Source organism: Helianthus annuus, chromosome 3 (assembly GCF_002127325.2).
Source record: "Helianthus annuus cultivar XRQ/B chromosome 3, HanXRQr2.0-SUNRISE, whole genome shotgun sequence".
Taxonomy (NCBI): Eukaryota; Viridiplantae; Streptophyta; class Magnoliopsida; order Asterales; family Asteraceae; genus Helianthus; species Helianthus annuus.
The window spans coordinates 26148608-26170295 of record NC_035435.2 but is presented as its reverse complement, the minus strand read 5'-3'; the positions used below and the strand labels follow the sequence as shown (position 1 = coordinate 26170295).

Here is a 21688-nt window from a genome sequence, read left to right as displayed (position 1 = left end):
CCAATTTGATCTTTGAACATCATATTCACCAGCCTTTGATATGTTGCACCTGCATTTCTTAATCCAAAAGGCATGGCAATATAACAATACAAACCTGTTGGGGTCATAAAGGCTGTATCCTCTTGGTCAGATGGTTCCATCTGAATTTGTTGGAATCCAGATGATGCATCCATAAAGGTTAACAGTTCATGCCCCGCTGTTGCATCCACCATGGAGTCAATGTGGGGTAATGGGAAAGGATCCTTGGGACATGCCTTATTCAGATCAGTGAAATCGACACATACCCTCCACTTTCCGTTTTTCTTTTGGACAACGACCACATTGGCTAACCATTTTGGATACTTTACCTCTCTGATCATACCTGCTCGAAGTAGTCTCTCTACTTCTTCTTGGATAATGGCATTCCTTTCTGGTGCAAACTTCCTCCTTTTTTGATGGATTGGTTTGATAGACCTGTCAATGCCAAGTTTGTGAGTAATAATATCCTTAGATATACCTGTCATATCTTCATGTTTCCAAGCAAAGGTAGATTTTCTTCTTTTGAGGAAGGATATTAGGTCTTCTTTCATCTTGCCAAGGGTCCCTGATCCGATATAGATTTTTGATTCAGGATCACTAGGATCCAAGAGGATTTCGTCCACATCTTGTTCCCTTGCCTCCAAGACATTCCTCGGAGGATACTGTAATTGCTATTGCTCCCTTGGCTTCGAGGTTGGCTTCATGGATGAGGTATAACAATCCTTAGCCTCCTGCTGATCACTGTCGATCTTGATTATTCCCCATGGGCTAGGGAGCTTCACACATTGATGGTAGGTGGATGGGACTGCTTTCATATCATGTATCCAGGGCCTGCCAAGGATAACATTGCAACAAGACAAACAGTCAATAACACAAAATTTCTGATAATTATGTAATCCTTCTACGTAGATTGGGAGTTTGATGTCCCCCAGAGTTTTCTTCGTTTCTCCACTGAATCCTACAAGCACGGAGGATCTTGATGTGATGTCTGATTCTGGGATACCCATTTTCTTCAGAACATCAAGCTGGATAATGTTCACTGAGCTTCCTCCATCGATAAGGATCCTGCGGACAAAATGGTTAGAGATAAAGAGAGTAATAACTAAACTATCATGATGAGGATCCTGAATATTGATGCGATCATCTTCATCAAACGTTATTATCTTCCCCTCTGAGACACTTGATGTTCTAATAGGCCTTTCTCCATTATCCATTTTTTACTCCTTTGCATGCCGTTTGGCCGCCGAGAAGGATGTACCACAGATGTCTGATCCTCCGGAAATAAAGTTGATCACTTGTGCATTTGCCGGAGGTGCTGGAGCCTTCTCAGGGATCCTTTCAGGATCCTGAGTCCTTTGCTTTTTTCTTCCCAATAATTCTTTTAGGTGCCCCTTGCTTAACAGATATCCAATCTCTTTTCTTAAAGCTATGCATTCTTCAGTTAGATGCCCGAAATCCTCATGGTATGCACACCATTTTGACTTGTCTTTAGTCCCGGACGGTTTATCATTCTTCCTGGGCCACCTAGCTTTTTCACCTAGATTCTGCATTGCAAGGATTAGTTCATGATTATCAACGGAAAAACAATATTCCGAGATTGGAGGATAATCCTCATCATCCTCTTCATGGTCAACAACATGCACATTCTGGTTCTCATTTCTATGGTAGGATTTGAATTTGTTGTTCTTGAAGGAGGATCCTTGCTTCTCCTGTTTTGAGGATCCTACTTGTCTCTCCTGGATCCTCTTGTCATCCTCTAGCCGGATGAACCTGAGTGCTCGAGTTCTTACTTCATCTAGATTCCTGCATGGTGTCATAACAAGATCATCATAGAATAGTGAATCCTTAAGCAGTCCCATTTTGAAGGCTTCAACAGCCGTAGCCATATCCAAGTTGGGAATGTCCAAGGATTCTTTACTAAATTTAGTTATATAATCCCTTAATGATTCATTATGTCCTTGAGTTACCCTATATAAATCACTGGTTAATCTTTCAAATTTTCTACTACAAGAGAATTGGTTATTGAATAAATTAACTAAATTAGCAAATGAAGTAATAGAGTAAGGGGGAAGACTTAGCAGCCATTTAAGAGCTGATCCAGTAAGAGTGGATCCAAATCCTTTACATAGGCATGCTTCCTTCAACTTTTTTGGGATAGGATTGATCTCCATCCTCTCCCTGTATTGTGCTATGTGCTCCTCTGGATCCGTTGTACCATCATACAGCTTCATAGTAGGGATATGGAACCTTTTGGGTACCTCTGCATCACAAATTGGTGGTGCAAAGCGAGATACCTTGTGGCTTCCATCTACAATCTCTGGGATAGGCTTGACTACCCCTGGAACACTTGAGATCATATCTTCTAGTTTCTGCAATTCCCTGGCCATAACATGATTGACACCTGTATCCTGCATGAATCCATGGTTAGTAGTAAGATGATTATTTAAAGTGTTACCTCCCATTGAGTTCAAGTTAGTGAATCCATATTGCTGGGATTCTGGGATAACGGAGGGACCAGTGGAAGCAATGGTCTGCATTGGAATGAAGTCCCCTTGATGGACATCTAGACTTCCTGTTTGCAAACTTTTTAGGGATCCTGGCATCGGGAAGGATCCTGGTATTTGTAAGGATCCTGGTATCTGGGACGATCCTGGAACGAAGGAGGATCCTTGAACCTGGGATGATCCTGGAACGAAGGAGGATCCTTAACCCTGGGATGATCCTGGAATAAAGTAGGATCCTTGAAACTGCTGTGCTCCCGGATAGGCTCCCGAATTCATGAAGGATCCCATATGCTGGGGATAGGATCCTGCCGGCTGAAAGTGTGAGCCTGATGCCTGAGTCATTGCTGTCGATCCGAGGAGCAATCCTCTTGACTCTCCCATAATTTGCACGTCTGGAATTCCCGATGGCTGAGAAGTAATCACTGGAGTATCAAAGCTCAAGGATTTGGGTATCAGTGGGGAATGATCCTCTGCCGTTTTCTTTTGTCTTTTGAGATCTCCAATTTCCCTGAGGATCCTTTCATTAGTTTCATCCTGCCGCTGCATACGATCCTTCATCTGCAAAATCAAAGTAAATACATCACTAGTACTGGGAATATAAGAATTCATAGCAGAAGAAGATGGAGGTTTAGAGTTAGTAGGAGTTTGTCTCTTCTCAGCATTCTTCTGGGATCCTGCCGGTGGAGGAGGCAGAGTGTTCGGAGACGAGGTGACTGCAGACATCGCCATGGACATGTTTTTCAATGATGAAGCCATGTAATTCTTTGAAATGATTTCGAACAGAATGTTTTCTTATGAATGAAGCACCAATTGCCCCACGGTGGGCGCCAAACTGTTTTGGTCAAAAATCACACAAGGATAATGCAACCAAACTTTATGTAAACGGGGTATGATGCTTGGTTTGTAGAAAAAGTATAGGATCACTTCAATATGAAATATGCAAAGACACAATGATTTGTACGAGGAAAAAGCCCTTGATCAATGTATGATCTCCGGCATAAAAAACCTCGGGTGATGGCAACTACCGATCACCAAACTTCAATATAAGAAAAATAGTTACAACTTTGGATGATAATGAGCTGAGTACAAGGATCACTATAGTTTCGAGTGTCTAAGCGTGTGAGAATTGTGTTGTGTGTTCTTCCGAATGAGGAAGAGTGGTATATATACAAGTGTAGGTGACCTATTTTAGGTAAAAAGACTAATAATCAGCTCATTACCCCTTTAGAAATAAAAGTAAATCTAGCCTAAATTATCGCCCTTAAATCATGCCATGTTTCCATATCCTTCACAACGTCCATCTCTGATTAAGCACATGCCATAGTTGTGAAGACGTGTCCTTTAATTGTGATGCTAAGAGCGGATCCTGCTATTCATTCCTGCAAAACAACATTAAATTCAACGAAAGCAACTGTTAGCATGAGGATCCTATGATGGTCCGTGATCCTGATCCTGGAAGTCTGCTGAGGATCACTATCTGCCAAAGAAACATGGATCACTGGTTAGGATCACATGTGAGGATCATGCATTGTAAAAAATCCAGCCCTAACACCTATACCTCGCTGTATCAAGGAATGCTGTAAGTGCCGTTCTTATAAAAGACCATGAAGGTCAGCAATATCCTGTATATTATGTTAGTAAAAGTTTGTTAGATGCTGAAACTAGGTATTCTCATTTAGAAAAATTGATATTAGCTCTAGTCATGGCATCGACAAAGCTTAGACATTATTTTGAAACACATAGGATCCGTGTTAAAACGAATTATCCTGTCAAAAATGTGCTTAGGAAACCAGAGATGTCAGGCAGGATGGCCAAGTGGTCAGTAAAGTTGAGTGCTTATGATTTAGTATATGAACCTAGAAATGCCATAAAGTCTCAGGCTTTAGCTGACTTTGTGGCTGATTTCAGTAGTGATATTCAGGATGAGGTAGACCTAGAGGTTCAACAGTTAGGAGAATCTTCAGGATCCTGGACATTATATACTGATGGTGCATCCAATATAAGAGGTGTAGGTTTAGGTATACTACTAAATCGCCACAGGGGGACATATTACCCCAGGTCATTAGGTGTGAATTTCCTGCTACTAATAATGAGGCAGAATATGAAGCTTTAATTGCAGGATTAGAATTGGCTAAGAGTATGAGTATCAAGAATTTGCGAGTATATGTTGACTCCTTGTTAATTACTAACCATTTTAATGGATCCTATGCAGTTAAGGGTGAGAAATTAATCGAATACCTCGATATTCTCAAAAAGTTAGCAGAGTATTTCGATGTTTTTACACTTGAACAGGTACCAAGAGAGGATAACGCCGAAGCAGATGCCTTAGCAAATCTGGGATCATCGATCAGGATACCAGAAGGAACCCAAATACCAATAATACATGTCTTGTATCCTGCAACGAATCCTCGGGGTAAAGAAGTAGCGGCTATTCAGGATCCTGGAGCAGAGTACCCGGAAGAGGATCCTAAATCTTGGACGGCTCCAATTGTGAGATATCTCAAAGAAGGACACATCCCCGGAAATGAAAATCCTAAGGCATTTAGGATGAAGGTATCATGATTCACTATTATAAATAATGTTTTATACAAGAAATCTCTTGCAGGACCGTATTTGAGGTGCTTGGAGGATCCTGAAGCCAAAGAAGTACTTCAGGATATACATGAAGGGGATTGTGGTAACCATACTGGGGGCAGGTCGTTATTCTCAAAAATGTTAAGGACAGGATATTATTGGCCAACAATGAGAAAAGATGCCGCAGAATATGCTCGAAGATGTGACGCATGTCAAAGACATAGTAACATATTGCAACAGCCTGCTGAACCATTATATCCTATTGTTTCCCCTTGGCCATTTATGAAGTGGGGTATGGATATAGTGGGAAAGCTTCCAAAGGCTCCAGGAGGGAAGGTTTTTATGTTGGCAATGACAGATTATTTCTCCAAATGGGTTGAAGCCGAGGCATTTGTTCAAGTTAGGAATCAAGAAGTAGTATCCTTCATAAAGAGAAATATCCTGACCAGATTTGGAGTACCAGCCGAGATAATCTGTGACAATGGTTCTCAATTTATAAGCAAAAGGACTACTGACTTTTGCAAGAGTTGGGGAATCAAAATGATAACATCTACTCCAGTACATCCTCAAGCGAATGGAAAAGCAGAATCCTCAAACAAGATAATTGTCAATAACTTAAAGAAGAGGCTTGGAACCAAAAAAGGAAGATGGGCAGAAGAATTACCCTTTGTTTTGTGGGCTGATAGGACAACGGTAAAGAACGCAACAGGCCAAACCCCATTTTCCTTGGTATTTGGAGCAGAAGCAATGATTCCAACGGAAATGACAATACCTAGTGCAAGATCTACCCTAAGTGATCCTAAACAGAATCCTGAAGCCTTGAGTCAAGATTTGGATACTATAGATGAAAAGAGAGATGCAGCAAGGCTAAGGATGGCAGCATATCAACAAAGAATATCCAGAGCATATAACAAGAATATCAGGACCAGAAGATTTAAGGTTGGAGATTGGGTGTTAAGAAAGGCTTTTCAGAATACCACTAATCCTGCCAATGGCAAGCTAGCTCCAAAATGGGAAGGACCATATGAAGTTGAATCAGAAGCAGAGAAAGGAGCATATAGACTCAAGAATATGAAAGGGGACATGCTACCGAGATCTTGGAATGCTATACACCTTAAGCTTTATTTCAAGTGAGTTTAGAATTTAATTTCTAACTCAGGATGGTATGAATTCTATCTATTTTAAATATGTTTGGTTTAATTTATTCTTTGAAACCCAATACTAACTTAAGCATTGGAGGGGTGTTAGCCAAGCTAACACCCACCTTAGTGTAAGGATGTTTTGCAGTATATGCTTCGGGATATAACTCCAGGATGCCCACTCGGGATACTTCAGAAGATTAGAGGATTGGCCCCCTCTCTCACGTACAAGGGATCCTGATCCCTTCCCAGGTTTAAAGGTATTCACCTTTCTTCCGAATTGGGTTTAAACACTCCGCCTGGAGCGCAAGTTATTCAGGGATAGTTCAAGGTGGCGGGACCAGTCCATGTAAAAGTGGCTGACAATTTCGTTACTGTTGGCTATATCCTGAATCCTAAAGGTATATGAGGATTGATCACCCTCTCTCACGAAAGGGTATTTTCATACTCTCTAAGGTTTAAAGGTTTTCACTTTTCTAAGTCTTGGAGTTTATACACTCCCGCCTGTAGCGCATGAAAATTTGGGATTTTCCCCAGGATACAAGGAATTTATCTCCAGTACATTCTTGGGTTTTACCCCTGTAACATGAAAAATTGTCTATACAATGGGAACTGATATCCAGAAGATTTTTAAGTGTTTGAAGACATTGTACACAGGGGACATTCCCACTAAAGCAATGATGTAAAGCTCAAAGAGTAAGGCTCGGAACTAATGCACTAAGTATCTGACACAGGGGACATCTTCATTGGAAAAGTTGCAAAGGAATTGAGGTTTGATAATAGGGTTATATCCTATTCCTGGTATGATCTTTCCTTTGTAAACGTCGTTTGAGTTTTTGATAATACTAGGTTGGGTAAAAGGTTAAACATCCTGATTAGGATCAATTCTCGGGATATATTCTCAAAATATATTTTCAAAATACTTCTCAAAATATTTGAAACTAATACCAAAACAGGTTTTGGAAAGTGGACTGTTTTTCACTCTTTAAAAAGCTTTCTACAAAGTTGAAGGAATTATCTAATAACAGTTTTTATAATATATTGCTAAGCATATTGATCAGGATATTTCCATACGATAACAATACAAAATTTTTGCAAAGCTAAGATTTATACTAAGACAGACGGAAGATAATAGCAAGAAAAATGAAAGATGAAATTATTCTTAAAACAATCAATACTAGTTGATAACCGAAGGTTTCATCCTGAAACCCAGGACCCATCCACCTTCGGCTATCAAATTGTTTCGATACAAAAATGAAAATTGTTCATAAAATAGTTCAAACAATTTAAAGGAAATAAACTTTAGGGGGCAGTATCTTCTTCGTCCATAATGATTTCAGCAGCATCCGTCTTGGGATCCTCCTCAGCATCCTTCTCAGTATGGGTTGCTTTTTCAACTGCCTTGGAAGATTCAACGATAGCTGGTTTAGAAGAAGTGTCGCCAAGGTTCTTTAGCTTGGTCTCCCAAGCACCGACGTCCCAAGAAGGGCATTCAAAACCTAATGCTTTGGCTTCATGGGCCATCTTCAACCTGGCTTGGAGAAGAGAATGACGACGGAACTCTTAAGGCTTTCCCGGTAGCTGACCATATCCTGTTCATGTTGCATATGGACAGCTTCAAGATCGGCCTGGGCTTGAAGAGTAGCTCTGTTGAGAGCAGTCTGGTGTTCTTATGTCATAGCTTTGAATTTCTCCTCATAATGACGGGATTTGGCAGCTGCAATCATGCCTTGATCAGAGATTGTGATTTCTGCTTCCTTTAGCTTGGATTCAAGCGTCTTGTTAAGCCTGCAGGATTCTTGACATAGGTGAACCAGACGCTCAAGACCCTGCGAAGGTAAGAGGCCATGTACTAATAAATCTTTGTAAATGATGTAAGCCGCAGGATATAGTATGGGAATACTAACCTGGTTAAGAAAGGAAGTCATAAACCCGCTAGCTTCAATGAACTCGTGCTTCTCATAAGGAAAGGTGTCAGAAATGACAGGGGAATCAGGCTCCTTCCTTTTGCGGGAACTTGAACTCCGGGGCTTGGTAGCCGGTGAAGGTTTGGGAATAATGATGGCTTTGGAGCTGCTGGGTTTGGATGAGGCTGTGGCCTTGGGACTAGGTTCCTTCTTGACCTGAACCTGATCAGAATAACTGTCCAACTCGTCGAGGTCAAAGACTTCAGGGATCTTGGCCGGTGCTGCATAAAGGGAAAAGTTTTACATCATTATTACTCTTCATTTTATTATTATACTGTGTTAGCTAATTATTTTAAAAGTAATCCTTACCAGACATTTCAGATGACGAGTATTGACTGGAACTCGGGACGTGTGTGGTGAAGGTCCTGTCTATTGCAGGTAATCGATAAACAGTGTTGACTCTTTCTTCTGATTCGGCGGTAGGGGGAGCTACTTCCTTGAAATTCACTGCATAGGGATAAAAAAGAAGGATATTAGTAGAAGATAAAGACCAAACGGTCCATGAGAATATTTATAACCCTACCGGTGGTTAACCACTCCACCGGAAGATTGGCACCCTCAGCAATGGAGTCTCGTTTGACAAAGAAAAACTTGCGTTGCCATCCGTCTTCGTTTTTAGTGGCTTTAAGAATAAGGGGTTTGCTAGAGGTCGAGAAAAGCAAGAACCGGCTAGAACCGTGAGATCGGAGGCGATAAGCAATAGGCAAATCCTCGATGCAGAGGTCGGGCAATGAAGGTTTTTGATTTGGCTCCAAACCATGGGCATGGTTTGAGCAAAAGAGATGCCGGTGGTTCGAAAGAATTGCATCATGAATTCAGGAAAAGGGTATCGAAGACCTAGCGAAAAAGGATATGCTGGAAAGCAAACCCATTCAGCGGAAGAAACATCCGATCGAATTGACCGATCGAACGGTCTAAAGACCGTGTTATCAGGGAAAGCGCCGGAAGCTCTCAAAGCCGCAATGTCTGCGTTGTCAAAGGCACAGACCTCCTTTTCGGGATTTTTGAGGAGATTCTGTTGGGTGAAGGTTTCGGCATCCATTACGAAGAAGGCAAGGAAAATTGATAGAAAGTAAATAAGAAATGAAGAATTACCTGAAAGCTCTGTTGAAGATATCTGCTTTTCAAACAAGAAGAGAGAAGATATAGGGGCATTATGGATCTCCATTGAGCAAAAAGCCCGTTGGAAGTTACGATGTGATCTCGACCGTCGCTTCGTTTTAAATGCCTTGAGTTATGGGATAAGACTTTTGAAATATATCCGTTGGATTGGTATACCAACCAATATATTTGGGGACAATTGTTATGGGTCATTTTCTGAGTATACATATCCTGACAAATATCCCGCTTTTAATTGTTTATTTGTGATCAGGATACTGGACGGGGATATTGTTAACATCCTAGGCGATATCCTAAGGTTGAGTGAATTAAACACGTGCAGGTTAATGGCTGTAAGTTACTAACGGTCATCAGGACTTCTTCTCCTCAAGACTCGGGCGTATTTGTTATAAGGAAGCCGTTGAACCCGAAAGACTTGGTCCTCAATGTTCGAGTGGGAATATTCGCTGGATCCCGGAAGTTTAGGATAGTTTGTTACATTATCTTTACTATAAATAGATGGGGGCGGATCAGTTTAAGGCACGCAATTTTACACTTACACTCTCGAACACTTTTACTCTCTAGCTCACCGCAAACACCACACTCAAACACTTGTATTCAAATTACATTGTAACACATAGTCGATCCGCACCACATCCTGCACTGTATCTTGATATTTGAAGCAATAAGAAGAACAAGGCAGCTGCAATTGTCAGCTCCCGAGGTTTTATGCCGGCGATCTAGATTGATCAAGGGCTTTCCTCGTACATCACGTGTCAACCTTTACTTTTTTGCTCATTGTTTGATCATTGATACAACTCTATATCCCGGGCTGTATCCTGAAACTGTTTTCATATCTAATTTGGCCAATACATTTTTCACATATAATTTTAGCACACTACCTCACCTAACTAATTTGATCACTTAATTGCTTAGGTAATTTTTGACCAAAACAATGATGAAGCTGGATGAAGATGATGAAGATCTGTGTTGACTGTTGAGAGTTGAGAGAGATATTTGGAGATTTTGGAGAAGTGTGATGATGATAATTATCGGTGATGATGTTAGTCATTTCATACAACTTATAACAGTCAAGTTGCATTTTTGGAGAAGTGTGATGATGACAAGGAGATTAAACTAAGAAATAATTATCCATAAGAAATTAAACTAAATAATATTTAGTAGTAGGATTATATATAAATTAATTAGAAAAGATTAAACTAAAATAATACTTATCTATAAAACATGGTCTAATATAGTATAAATAGAACTAAAGACCAAAATTTAAATGATATATTATAATATGATGTAAATCTGCCTTTGTTACGGGTATTAAGGGATAAGGGTATTAAGAAATATTAAGGGATATTAAGGAATAAGAATATTAAGGACATTTCATACATGTCTTTAACAAATCTAATCCATATTTAATAGAAGGGTTTTAACGGGCCTACAAAATCTAATCCATTAGTAAGCTTAATTGAATCAAATATAAGGGGCTTTATTGAACTGTTTAATAACATTTGGTTATTTGAATTAGGTCAGGCTTTAATTATTAGACAATATAAAATTAGGTCATGCTTTCAGTTTAGACAAAAAATTTTGAGTTGGTTAGCTAATTTCTATATCAAACATGAACTAAATACAAACAATTTAAATGATGTATTATAATATATTTCAATGGTTATTAAAACTGCCCGTGTGGTCACACATACTGTCTTCAACATTACTTTATAAAGATATAGAAATAAAGACCAAAATTTAAATGATATATTATAATCTGTTTTTTAGTATTTGATTTCGATCATTACTAAACCTACCCGTGTGGTTACACAGGTACTACACCTAGTTTATTATTATATGATCCAAATCCCAGTTGTTTTTTAAACACTTAGATGGTGTTCGGTGTGAAGGAATTGGAGGTGGAATGGATTTGATCATATGAACGGAGTGAAAAGAAATATTTTTGGTTATCATGTGGTAATAGAATAGATCATTGCATATGGAATACGATTTTTTCTATTTTCTTATTTAAAAAAAAAATTCATTATTTGGTAAATGGGTGTTTTCTTTTCATTCCTTCAAGTAATGGAAAGAAAACTACAATTATTATTATTATTATTATTATATTATATATTATTGTTACAATTTTATATTATTAGGGAGCCGCTAGAATGAGAACCACCCCGAGTTGTAAGAACCGCGAGAACTACACCCCATGGAGCGCTGTTCGCCATGATTTTTTTTTACAAGTAGATGTGTATATTATAAACACAGCCGTAAAAAATCATGGCGAACGGCGCTCCGTGGGGTGTAGTTTTTTACACCACATGTTTGGTGAAAAAAAAAGAAAAAAGAAAAAAAATTAAAAAACACCAAACTTGTGGTGTAAAAAACTACACCCCACGGAGCGCCGTTCGCCATGATTTTTTACGGCTGTATTTATAATACACACATCTACTTGTAAAAAAAAAATCATGGCGAACGGCGCTCCGTGGGGTGTAGTTCTCGCGGTTCTTACAACTCGGAGTGGTTCTCATTCTAGCAGCCCCCTATATTATTATTGAGGCAATTATATTTTTGTTGTTTTTATTCCATTGTTTCCATTACTTTGTCTTTTTTTGCCTACCAAAGTGTAAAGTAATGATTTTTTATGGCTCATTCTATACGCACCCCCCCCTCTTTCCTGATTATACCCCCCCTTGTGAGAGGAAAACTGTCGGTCTCACGCAGGCCCCACCTGTAAGTATGTGAGAGGAGGGGAGTGAAAAAAGTAAATAGGGGGTGTAGAAAGTAGCACCCTTTTTTATTCACATATAGGTAATTAAACATCATAATGGAATAATAATGATGTATTTCATTTCTTTGTCAATTTAATTCATTTGACTATTATTTTGTATAATTCATTGTATTACCTCATACTAAACAGACCCTAATTAAAAGTCTTTTTATAGTTGGGCTAAAACTCTATTTTTAAAATCAGATAGCTTTTAACATTAACACAACAAAAACTAATATATTATGAAGCCCTCACAAAACTAGAGGCACTTCATAGAGTTTTAGGACGCAAATGTATTTATCATGGTAAACGATGTCTAGATTATTTAGTATTACTTGCTAAAAAGATCTCAACCAGGCATTGATATCCATTTTCGTCACAAATTTCCCTATTGATGCTATTGTAAGGCATACTTGGGATCGTTGTGAAGAAATGAGGTGAATGGTATATAAGTGAGAAAGGAGGCGTGAATCAAAGTACGAAGACCAGCCAAAATGCTTCATTCATATGTTAGGTGGACGGTGTGCTCCATATGAATCGGCGAGAAGTGAGGGTTCCACACCCCAATACGCTTGATCCAAACCAAACACACACTTCATAATTCTAAACCATTTAATTAAAAACTGTATTTAATAGTGGGTTTAAACCCTAACCACTTAATTCATAAACAAAGTTTTAATATAATGAACTAAACATAAGCAGGTATAACAACTAGCAACATAACAATGAACAAATTGCAAAAAATAATAATGAATATAAATAATAAATAGTAATAATAAAGACAAAAACCCTAGTTGTGACGTGTACAAGATTAATACATCATATTTTCCGTATAATACTTTGTTATATTATTCCATATATAAGTTTGCAAGTTTTTTGTGTATAAGCACTTGTACATTGTGCTTTGTAAGTTTTTCAAAAAAAAAGTTGATCTTTTACTTTTAACCAAAAGGTTTTTATCTTTTCCAATTTTAACCTACATAATTTGTTTTTTAACTTTAACCCTAAACTTTTCATTATTTGCAATTTAACTTCGCAACTTTTGTCACTTGCACTTTTCATCTTTCGCAAATTTCGTTTTACGTATAGTTCTAAATTTTTTGAGTTAACACGACGCTACGTGCATGTGTTGTTCAACGTTTTTACCTCTATTTTTCCATAATTGACAGGTTTGTCGCAACACGCATATCGTAGGTCGAGTCAGTGTTGGTGCTAGATGACGGTTGTGTGACATTAATACTATTTGACACACCATTTTACTCCTCACCGCAATGCGGGGTGTGCTTTTAGGGGTTTTCAAAGAAAAATTGGTTACGCATATGGTTGTCGTAACGTTGGCTTTGTAGGTTTTTCAAAAAAAATAATTTTTTTTTACTTTTCACCCAAAAGTAATTCATAAATTACTTTTAACCCAAAACTATTTTTTTTACTTTTAACCCAAAATTTTTTATCTTTTACAATCTATCCTCACAACTTTTTTTACTTTCAACTTTGATCCTTTATAGTTTTCATTTTCCGCAAATTTTTCGCTTTATGCCTGATTCTAAATTTTGTGACTTAACACATCGCAACGTGCGTCTTTGGTTTAACGGTTTTACGTTTCATTCTAAATTTTGCGAGTTAACACGACGCAACGTGCGTGTTTGGGTGAACGTTTTTACATCGTTTATTTTTCCCCTGTTTGACAGGTTTAACATAACATGCGGGTCCTAGATTGACTTAGTTATAACTAAAGAATCCCCGCCGCATTGCGGCGGGTCGTAATCCTAGTTTTATTTAAAACACGTTTGTTAATGGTTTTGTTTTATCTATAAGCATGTTTAGAGGAAATTAGAAAAACTTGCAAATTGAGAATTTTTTTAAGCATACTTAATGAAGAAAATAATTAATATAAATATGGTTGCTAAACGAACAATAAACTTTTAATGGGTTGGTTTGAGTCGGTTTTAGCCAAAAACCATAACCATAACCATGATGCCGGTTTATGGATAATCATAACCAAAACGTATCAGTTATGGCGGTTATGGTTAATCGATTTTGATGGTTATAGCGATCGATTATGGCTCGATTAACTGTGAATTTACGTCAAGCTAAAAATAACTCAAAAACTGTTTTGACTATGAGATAAATTGTTATTGTACTTTTGTATATATTAATGTATTACGTAGTTAAAACACTATAATCTATAATATTAATACCCATTATAACCGAATTTTCAAACAAAATGAAATGATTAAACAATAAATTTAAACAAAAATTCAACCAAACTGATATTATATAAATAATAAATTTAAATGAAAATTCAAATAAAACGATATGATAAACGCATAAATTCTAATCAACGTTTAACCAAAGACATCAAATATTAAACAATGGTGAAAAGTCTAAATCTGAAAAAGATCTTTTAAAAAAGTCTATATTATGTTTTTTCCCTTTACTTTTATAATTTTTAGTACGTTAAATGTGTTTAAAAAATAATTAACAAATTTTATTTATTAAAAAGGTTTTTGAACTCTCTTTTTAGAAAAGTCTATATTATGTTTTTTCCTTGTCTAGTTTGTATCATAAAGGTCTTACTTTTATAATTTTTAGTACGTTAAATGTGTTTAAAAAATAATTAACAAATTTTATTTATTAACAAAGTAATAAAGTTTTTTTTAAACAATGTTTACAGCCCTAGCATATATTAATTATTCTAACCATCTATGTAAGTAAACAAATAAACAATAGCTACTAAAATAATTTTATCAAACTATAAATTAACAGTTTATATAAGTTCAAATTTAATTAGTGTAAAAAGTATGTTATAAACAAGTTAAAAGCAGTTTAAGACTTCTGATCGAAATGAACACTTTAAAAAAATATGTGTTTTAAATAAACATAAAAAAACAAAAGTTTTGAAAAAAACGTTTATAATATTTTTTTAACATTTTTGAATTTGTTTTATAACAAAAAGAATACTTTTAAAAGATGATAACATGCATAGGGGGTAAATATGATAAGTTTAAATGTGATTTTATGAAAATGAGGTATGAAAAATAACGGCTAGTTGTTACAAAACACGTTATCAGCACGACTTGTTTTTAGAGTTGGATCGTATTATCACAAGCGCCATTGCTTTGGATCACACCATCGTAAGGTATAATATTTTCTCACCATTTTATCATACATGATCCATATTGTAATTCATACTATTTTGGGTTGTGTTAGAAATTTGTTCTTACTATCCATCGTAAGGTCTAAAAAAATATGTTTTATTTTTATTTTAGCATTTAGGTAATTATTCATTCAAGTAAAACGAATTACAAGACAAATATTGCTTTTATTTTTTTTAGATTACATGATTTAATCATTCTGTTACAATTCATCTTTAATCTAATATATGCATTTTCTTTTAGTTTCATCAAATTCATGCTTTAAAATTAAAATTTTAAACATAATAACAGTAAATTTATTAGTAATAGTTGGTTTATTTAATTTGGTATGTTAATAAAATGTTTAATCAATATAACTTTTAAATCAAACTTATGTGCATATGATATTATTTAGGGCTGTTAATTATTTGCCTATTTGAAAATTATCAATAGTGTGTGACTGTAGTTATATAGGATGGTTAAATCTATTATTATTATTATTGGTAAAACAAAGCATATTATTTGCTATAAGATCAAATTTCGATTGTGTCTTGTTGTGTAGAATATAAGTCGTTTAGCATTTTCTTAATTATAAAGCGGTTCTACATTCATTATAATTTATAATGTAATTATATTGTATTATATTATATTTAAGTTAGTTAATCAAATCAAGATTATACATGTTGACTTAAATAAATATTGTGATATGAGATATTGAAAGTTAATAATAATAAAACTGGCTTTGCAAAATTGGTTCCATAATCTGGTAACCGAAATATATAATAAATTTAAACAAAATTTAAGAAACAATTATGGATGGAGTAATCTATACAGTTGTCATTTTCTTCAATAATATTACCAAGGTACTTTTATACCAATCACGATGAGATAAAATTAGGATATGATAAATAACAGTTTATAATCTAGTTTATAATATGATGATATTTGTTAGGCTTTTAGCACTAATTATGTTAAGTCATATGTTTTAAATATTTAGTTGTCTAGACGTATAATAAGTTGGTAAAACTTTGTTTTGTCATTCTGTATAAATAAAAGTTTTTATTTTATTTTATTGTAATGCAATATCAATAAACTATACAAATAGCCTAAAATACATAATTATCTTATTAATCTTGTTTTATTTATAGTGAGTAATTGTTATTACAAATTTTATTGTTATTGGTTTATAATTTGAATAACATACATTAATCCACGTGTATTTCTTTAATATAGTTAATCATGTCGAATCTTGCAAAGCTTGAGTTTATGGCTTTAGACATCACTGGGAAAAATTATTTGTCATGGGCTTTAGATGCTGAAATCCATCTAAATGCCAATAACCTTGGGGATACAATTAAAGAAGGAAATAAAACGAGTACCCAAGATAAAGCAAAGGCAATGATTTTGTTACGCCACCATATTCATGAGTCATTGAAAAATGAATATCTCACTATCAAAGATCCACTCGTCCTATGGACCAATTTAAAAGAAAGGTATGGCCATCAGAAAACAGTAATATTACCAAGAGCTCGTTATGAATGGATTAATTTAAGGTTGCAAGACTTTAAGTCTATAAGTGAGTATAACTCAGCAATGTTTAGAATCATGTCACAATTGATTCTATTTGGTGAAAATATTACTGATAAGGAGATGTTGGAAAAAACATTCTCCACCTTTCACGCGTCAAACATTGTCTTGCAACAACAATATCGTGAAAGGGGCTTCACCAAATACAGTGACTTAATATCATGTTTGCTTGTGGCTGAGCAAAATAATGAGCTACTAATGAAAAACCATGAAACTCGTCCAGTTGGTACAACCCCATTCCTAGAAGTGAATGTGGCAACATATAATGACCAAAGTGGAAGTCACGGACGTGGTCGTGGCTATCAACGTGGGTGTGGTCATGGTCGTAGTCGTGGTCGTGGTCATGGTCGTGGTCATGGACGTGGTCGTGGACGTGCATATGGTCGGGGGAATTATCATGGTGTTCAATTCAAAAGTAGAAGAACCCACCAGAAGTTGCATGATAATGAAAAGAAATCCAATGATGAAAGAGGTAAAAAGAAAAGTGGAACCTCATCTAATGCATGCTATCGATGTGGTGGTAACAACCACTGGGCTGGTACATGTCGTACAGCCAGACACTTAGTAGAGCTTTACCAACAATCTATAAAAGACAAACAAAAAGGAATAGAGACAAATTTCCACTACTACAAAATAGAGCTTAAGACGGGGTGATATAGGTTTTAAGACGGGGTTTTCAACACCGTCTTAAACCACACTGGTTTAAAATCATGTCTTTTTAGACGGTGTTCAGTTTGAACACCGGCTTAAACTTCATGTCTTATTAGACGGTGTTCAGAGTTTGAACACCGGCTTAAGCTTAGTGAACACCGTCTTATAAACTGCTGGAAAAGTAAAGGCTTTCCATAAATACATTTGCTGGGAAAAAAACATATAAAAGGTTTTCCAGAAAATACACAAGCTTATACACATACACCAATGGAACATTTTCAAATCAAATCAAACCAAAACAATACATATTTCAATCTAAAATAAACCCGTAGACATCCAATTCGGAAATAAACCCGTCAAATTACAATCATTTGTGAATACATAGCAAACTACGTTAAATTGTATAAATAAACTACAATCTAACGAAATACCTAACTCACTAAAAAACTTCGTCATCAACGTCATCAACAAAACATCTATTTCATTATCCGTAGCCTCTCTCGTGTCGTGCCACATCTAAAATAAAAGTAGATAGAAAGAGTTATTACAAATATTATAGACTAAATCTAAAAGCAAAGAGAAAAATCGGTAATAACATCGGCAATAAAGCTATGTATATATTAACATGTTATATACATCCGAAACTTCTAAGTTTTAAAAAAATAAACAGTTAAGTAATAAATTGATAAACAAGTATATTTTACTTACTTCATCGGGAAACTGGTTTTGATACAAATTGACAAAGTCAAACATATGTTGGAGAACTATGTAGCCGCATTCCCATCCACCCTTTTGTTGCTTACACGGTAATAAATTAATAAATTATTATCTAAAAGTAAAGAAAAGCAAACAACTCTGAAATAGCAAACACACATACATCAACCATTGTATAGTTGAACTCGGATCCTAAGGCGGTAGGAATTAGACATGAAAGACGATAGTTAGAAGCATTCTTTCCGCCTTTTATCTTTGTTGAATCCAAAATATATACATGTCTTATGTGTTGGGCAATGATGAACAAAGACCAATGGTCGCTACAAAATTAGCGTTATAGAATAGTTAGGTGAGTCATAGTAATAGAAATAAAAGAAAGTTAATTAAAAAAAACTCTTATGCTATTCGGGTCTTAGTTCTATCAATTGCAACAAAATTGAATATGGAATACACTTACGTTTATAAATTCTTAATTACAGTCCTAATTTACTATACAACAAAATTATATATATGAACCTAAAAGTGCCATGAACGGCCAATAAGTTTGGAATCATGCATCCCATTTACTCTTAAGATTAATCAACAATGATTTGTGCAACAAAATTAACATATTAAAAGAAAATACGAGAGCACACAGCTACAAAATGTTTTTGACAAATCAAGGCGGAAAACTGATGAAACTTGAGTGCTATATAGTGATATTTCCCTTGATGAAATGGATTATTGTCTAACCTCAGGAGCCAGATTGCCAACATAAACGGTTGTGTGTTGAGGATTATTTTCCAGAGCATCTTCATTGATCTTTTCTTGACCATCGTCTGCACATACAGCATATGTCAAAATGGATATTCAAATATAAAAGTATCCATATGATATCATTAAATATCTAAAACATTGCTTAGTAATTTGTAATACTAACCTGAAGTTCCGTTTGTCAATTCAACAACACTTTTGGTATTCGACCGCTGTTTGTCATCCGATACAGCACCATTCGCCGCCCAATTGCATCGAATTTGCCTACTTCGGAGCCATTTTCCTACAATATAAACTCAGTTGTTTTACACAAAAATCAAAGTCCACACCATATCCGTTTTATAAGCCCACACACACTTCTTCAAAAAAATGTAAAAAGACAAAAAAAAAAAAAACAAAGTAGATAACAATCTAAAATTCCTCACCATTCAGATCATTAATTGCACTTTGGGCATCCTACCAAAGAAAAAAAATTACAATTAGCATTTTATGTTGTCTTATCCTCTGTTGTTGTTGCATCATCTTTAGATGATGATGATAGATTATAGTCATTATACATTAGTTACACATTATTTACCTCAAAGTTTATATTTTCTAGTCGAAACCAAACATAAAAACTCATACAGGAATTAAAAATCATAAACACTTGGGACCACTATCCTATACACGTGATTCTCCATAAACAAACATAGTCTAAAGATTATTTTGTTCACTTTAATCACTTAGAAACAACAATATATATACATACAAACCGCATCGAAGGTGGGGTCGAAAAACTAACCAGTCTCATAGGTGGAATCGAAAGGGAACGCTTCCGTCGTCTAGCAAATCGAAAGGAAATCCTGCCCGATTGGATGAGGCTGTGTAGAACTGGAAGGAGAGTGGCTGCGTCGAGGGGAAGGGGTGCGACTGCGTAGAGGTGAAAGGGAGCTAGGGTTTTGGTGGAGCAAATCTTGGAAGATGAGGTGATATGAAGAGAGAAGGTTTTGTGGGTTGTTGAGTGCATTATAAGACGGTGTTCAGAGACAACACCGTCTAAAGGTTGCAGAAATTAGTATAAGACGGTGTTTAAGCAATAGACGGGGTTCTTTAGAATTTTATTGAATATTTATAAGACGGTGTTCAAAGACAACACCGTCTAAAGGTTACAAAAATTAGTATAAGACGGTGTTTAAGCATTAGATGGGGTTCTTTTGAATTTTATTGAATATTTTAATTAAAAGAGCATATTGGTATTGGTTTTAAGACGGTGTTATTACTTTAACACCGTCTAAAACAAATCTTTGACACCGTCTAATGCTACATTTTGTAGTAGTGTTCACATATGAAGATGGAAATGTTGATGTCCCAAGTGGTGAAAAGGACCATACTAATGCAACTAATCTGGATTATGATGATTTCCTTATCGAGCAAGCTAATTTAGATTCTGGTGATATCTTGGCTGATACAAACCAGTTGGATGCTTGCAATTTTCCCTATGCATGAATGATTATATTTAAAATTATGTTATTTCCTTGATGTTTTATTAAGACATTTTGTTTGGGATTTTGTTATGTTTTGTTTTTGGGGCACTTTATGAAATTGTTATGTTTGAACCATATTATACTTTTATTTATGAAGCTTTATTTTGTTTTGAAGCATATGGAGTATTCAACTAAACTTCATATTAATGGTGAAGATGTATGTCTAATAGACAGTGCTACTACGCATACAATCCTAACGAAAAGGGATTATTTCTCTAGTTTAACAATGAAAAAGGCAAGCGTTGGTACTATATCTGGTAAAACAAAGTTAATTGAAGGCTTTGGAGAAGCATATGTAGTTCTACAAAGTGGAACTTTGCTCAAAATTAACAATGCCTTATTTTCCCCACTGTGTCAAAGTAATCTGATAAGCTTTAAAGATATACGTCTAAATGGATATCATCTTGAGACTAAATGTGAAGGACATGATGAGTACCTTCAAATCACAAATATTATTTCGGGAAAAAAAACACATATTAGAGAAGTTACACGCATTTGCCTCTGGTTTGTATTGTACCAAAATTGGTGCAGTTGAATCAAATGCAATCATAAACCAAAAGTTTATGGATCGAGAAAATTTTATCATTTGGCATGAACGGTTAGGCCATCCCGGATCAATAATGATGCGAAAATTTATAGAAAATTCATGTGGTCATTCTTCGAAGAACCAGAAGATTCTTCAAGCTAAGGATATTACATGTGTTGCATGCTCACAAGGAAAGTTAATCACTCGCCCATCACCAGTTAAGGTAGGGACAAAATCCTTGAGTTTTTTAGAAAGAATACATGGGGATATATGTGGACCTATACACCCCCCAGTTGACCATTTAGATACTTTATGGTGTTAATTGATGCATCAACTAGATGGTCACATGTGAGTTTACTATCAAGTCGTAATATGGCATTTGCACGACTACTTGCTCAATTAATAAGGTTAAGAGCACATTTTCCTGATTATCCCATAAAGAAAATTCGGTTGGATAATGCTGGGGAATTTACATCCCAAACCTTCAATGATTACTACATGTCTATTGGCATAAGTGTAGAGCATCCAGTACCTCATGTACATACGCAAAATGGACTTGCTGAATCACTTATCAAGCGACTTCAAATGGTTGCAAGACCAATGATTATGAAATCAAAACTACCAGCATCTGCTTGGGGGCATGCAATTTTACATGCAGCAACACTAATTCGCATCAGGCCAACGAGTTATCACACTTCCTCCCCATTAAAATTGGTTTTTG

The 21688-nt window shown here is 35.8% G+C and overlaps 2 protein-coding genes across 2 annotated transcripts; one reads left to right on the top strand and one right to left on the bottom strand.

Annotated features, from left to right (window-relative positions):
• The first annotated feature begins 16452 nt into the window (after window positions 1–16452).
• On the top strand, window positions 16453–17454 carry LOC110931340. Its single transcript, XM_022174737.1, has one exon. The coding sequence runs from the start codon at window positions 16453–16455 to the stop codon at window positions 17452–17454; it is 1002 nt and encodes a 333-aa protein (XP_022030429.1).
• Window positions 17455–17734: 280 nt separating this feature from the next.
• Window positions 17735–20229, bottom strand: LOC110928818. The gene is made up of 6 exons (XM_022171857.2): window positions 19700–20229; window positions 19344–19374; window positions 19085–19201; window positions 18898–18983; window positions 18160–18240; window positions 17735–17967 (listed from the first exon to the last, which is right to left on the bottom strand). Exons 1-6 carry the CDS (start codon window positions 19922–19924, stop codon window positions 17767–17769), a joined length of 741 nt encoding a protein of 246 aa, XP_022027549.1. The 5' UTR covers window positions 19925–20229; the 3' UTR covers window positions 17735–17766.
• Between the last annotated feature and the right edge of the window lie 1459 nt (window positions 20230–21688).

Coding starts and splice junctions, on each gene's coding strand:
- LOC110931340 (XM_022174737.1), top strand. CDS start 16,453: ATGTCGAATCTTGCAAAGCTTGAGTTTATGGCTTTAGACATCACTGGG.
- LOC110928818 (XM_022171857.2), bottom strand. CDS start 19,924: ATGCACTCAACAACCCACAAAACCTTCTCTCTTCATATCACCTCATCT. Junction 19,375..19,699: donor CGATTCCACCTATGAGACTG/GTTAGTTTTTCG, acceptor TTTCTTTGGTAG/GATGCCCAAAGTGCAATTAA. Junction 18,241..18,897: donor TTGGCAATCTGGCTCCTGAG/GTTAGACAATAA, acceptor AAGCAACAAAAG/GGTGGATGGGAATGCGGCTA.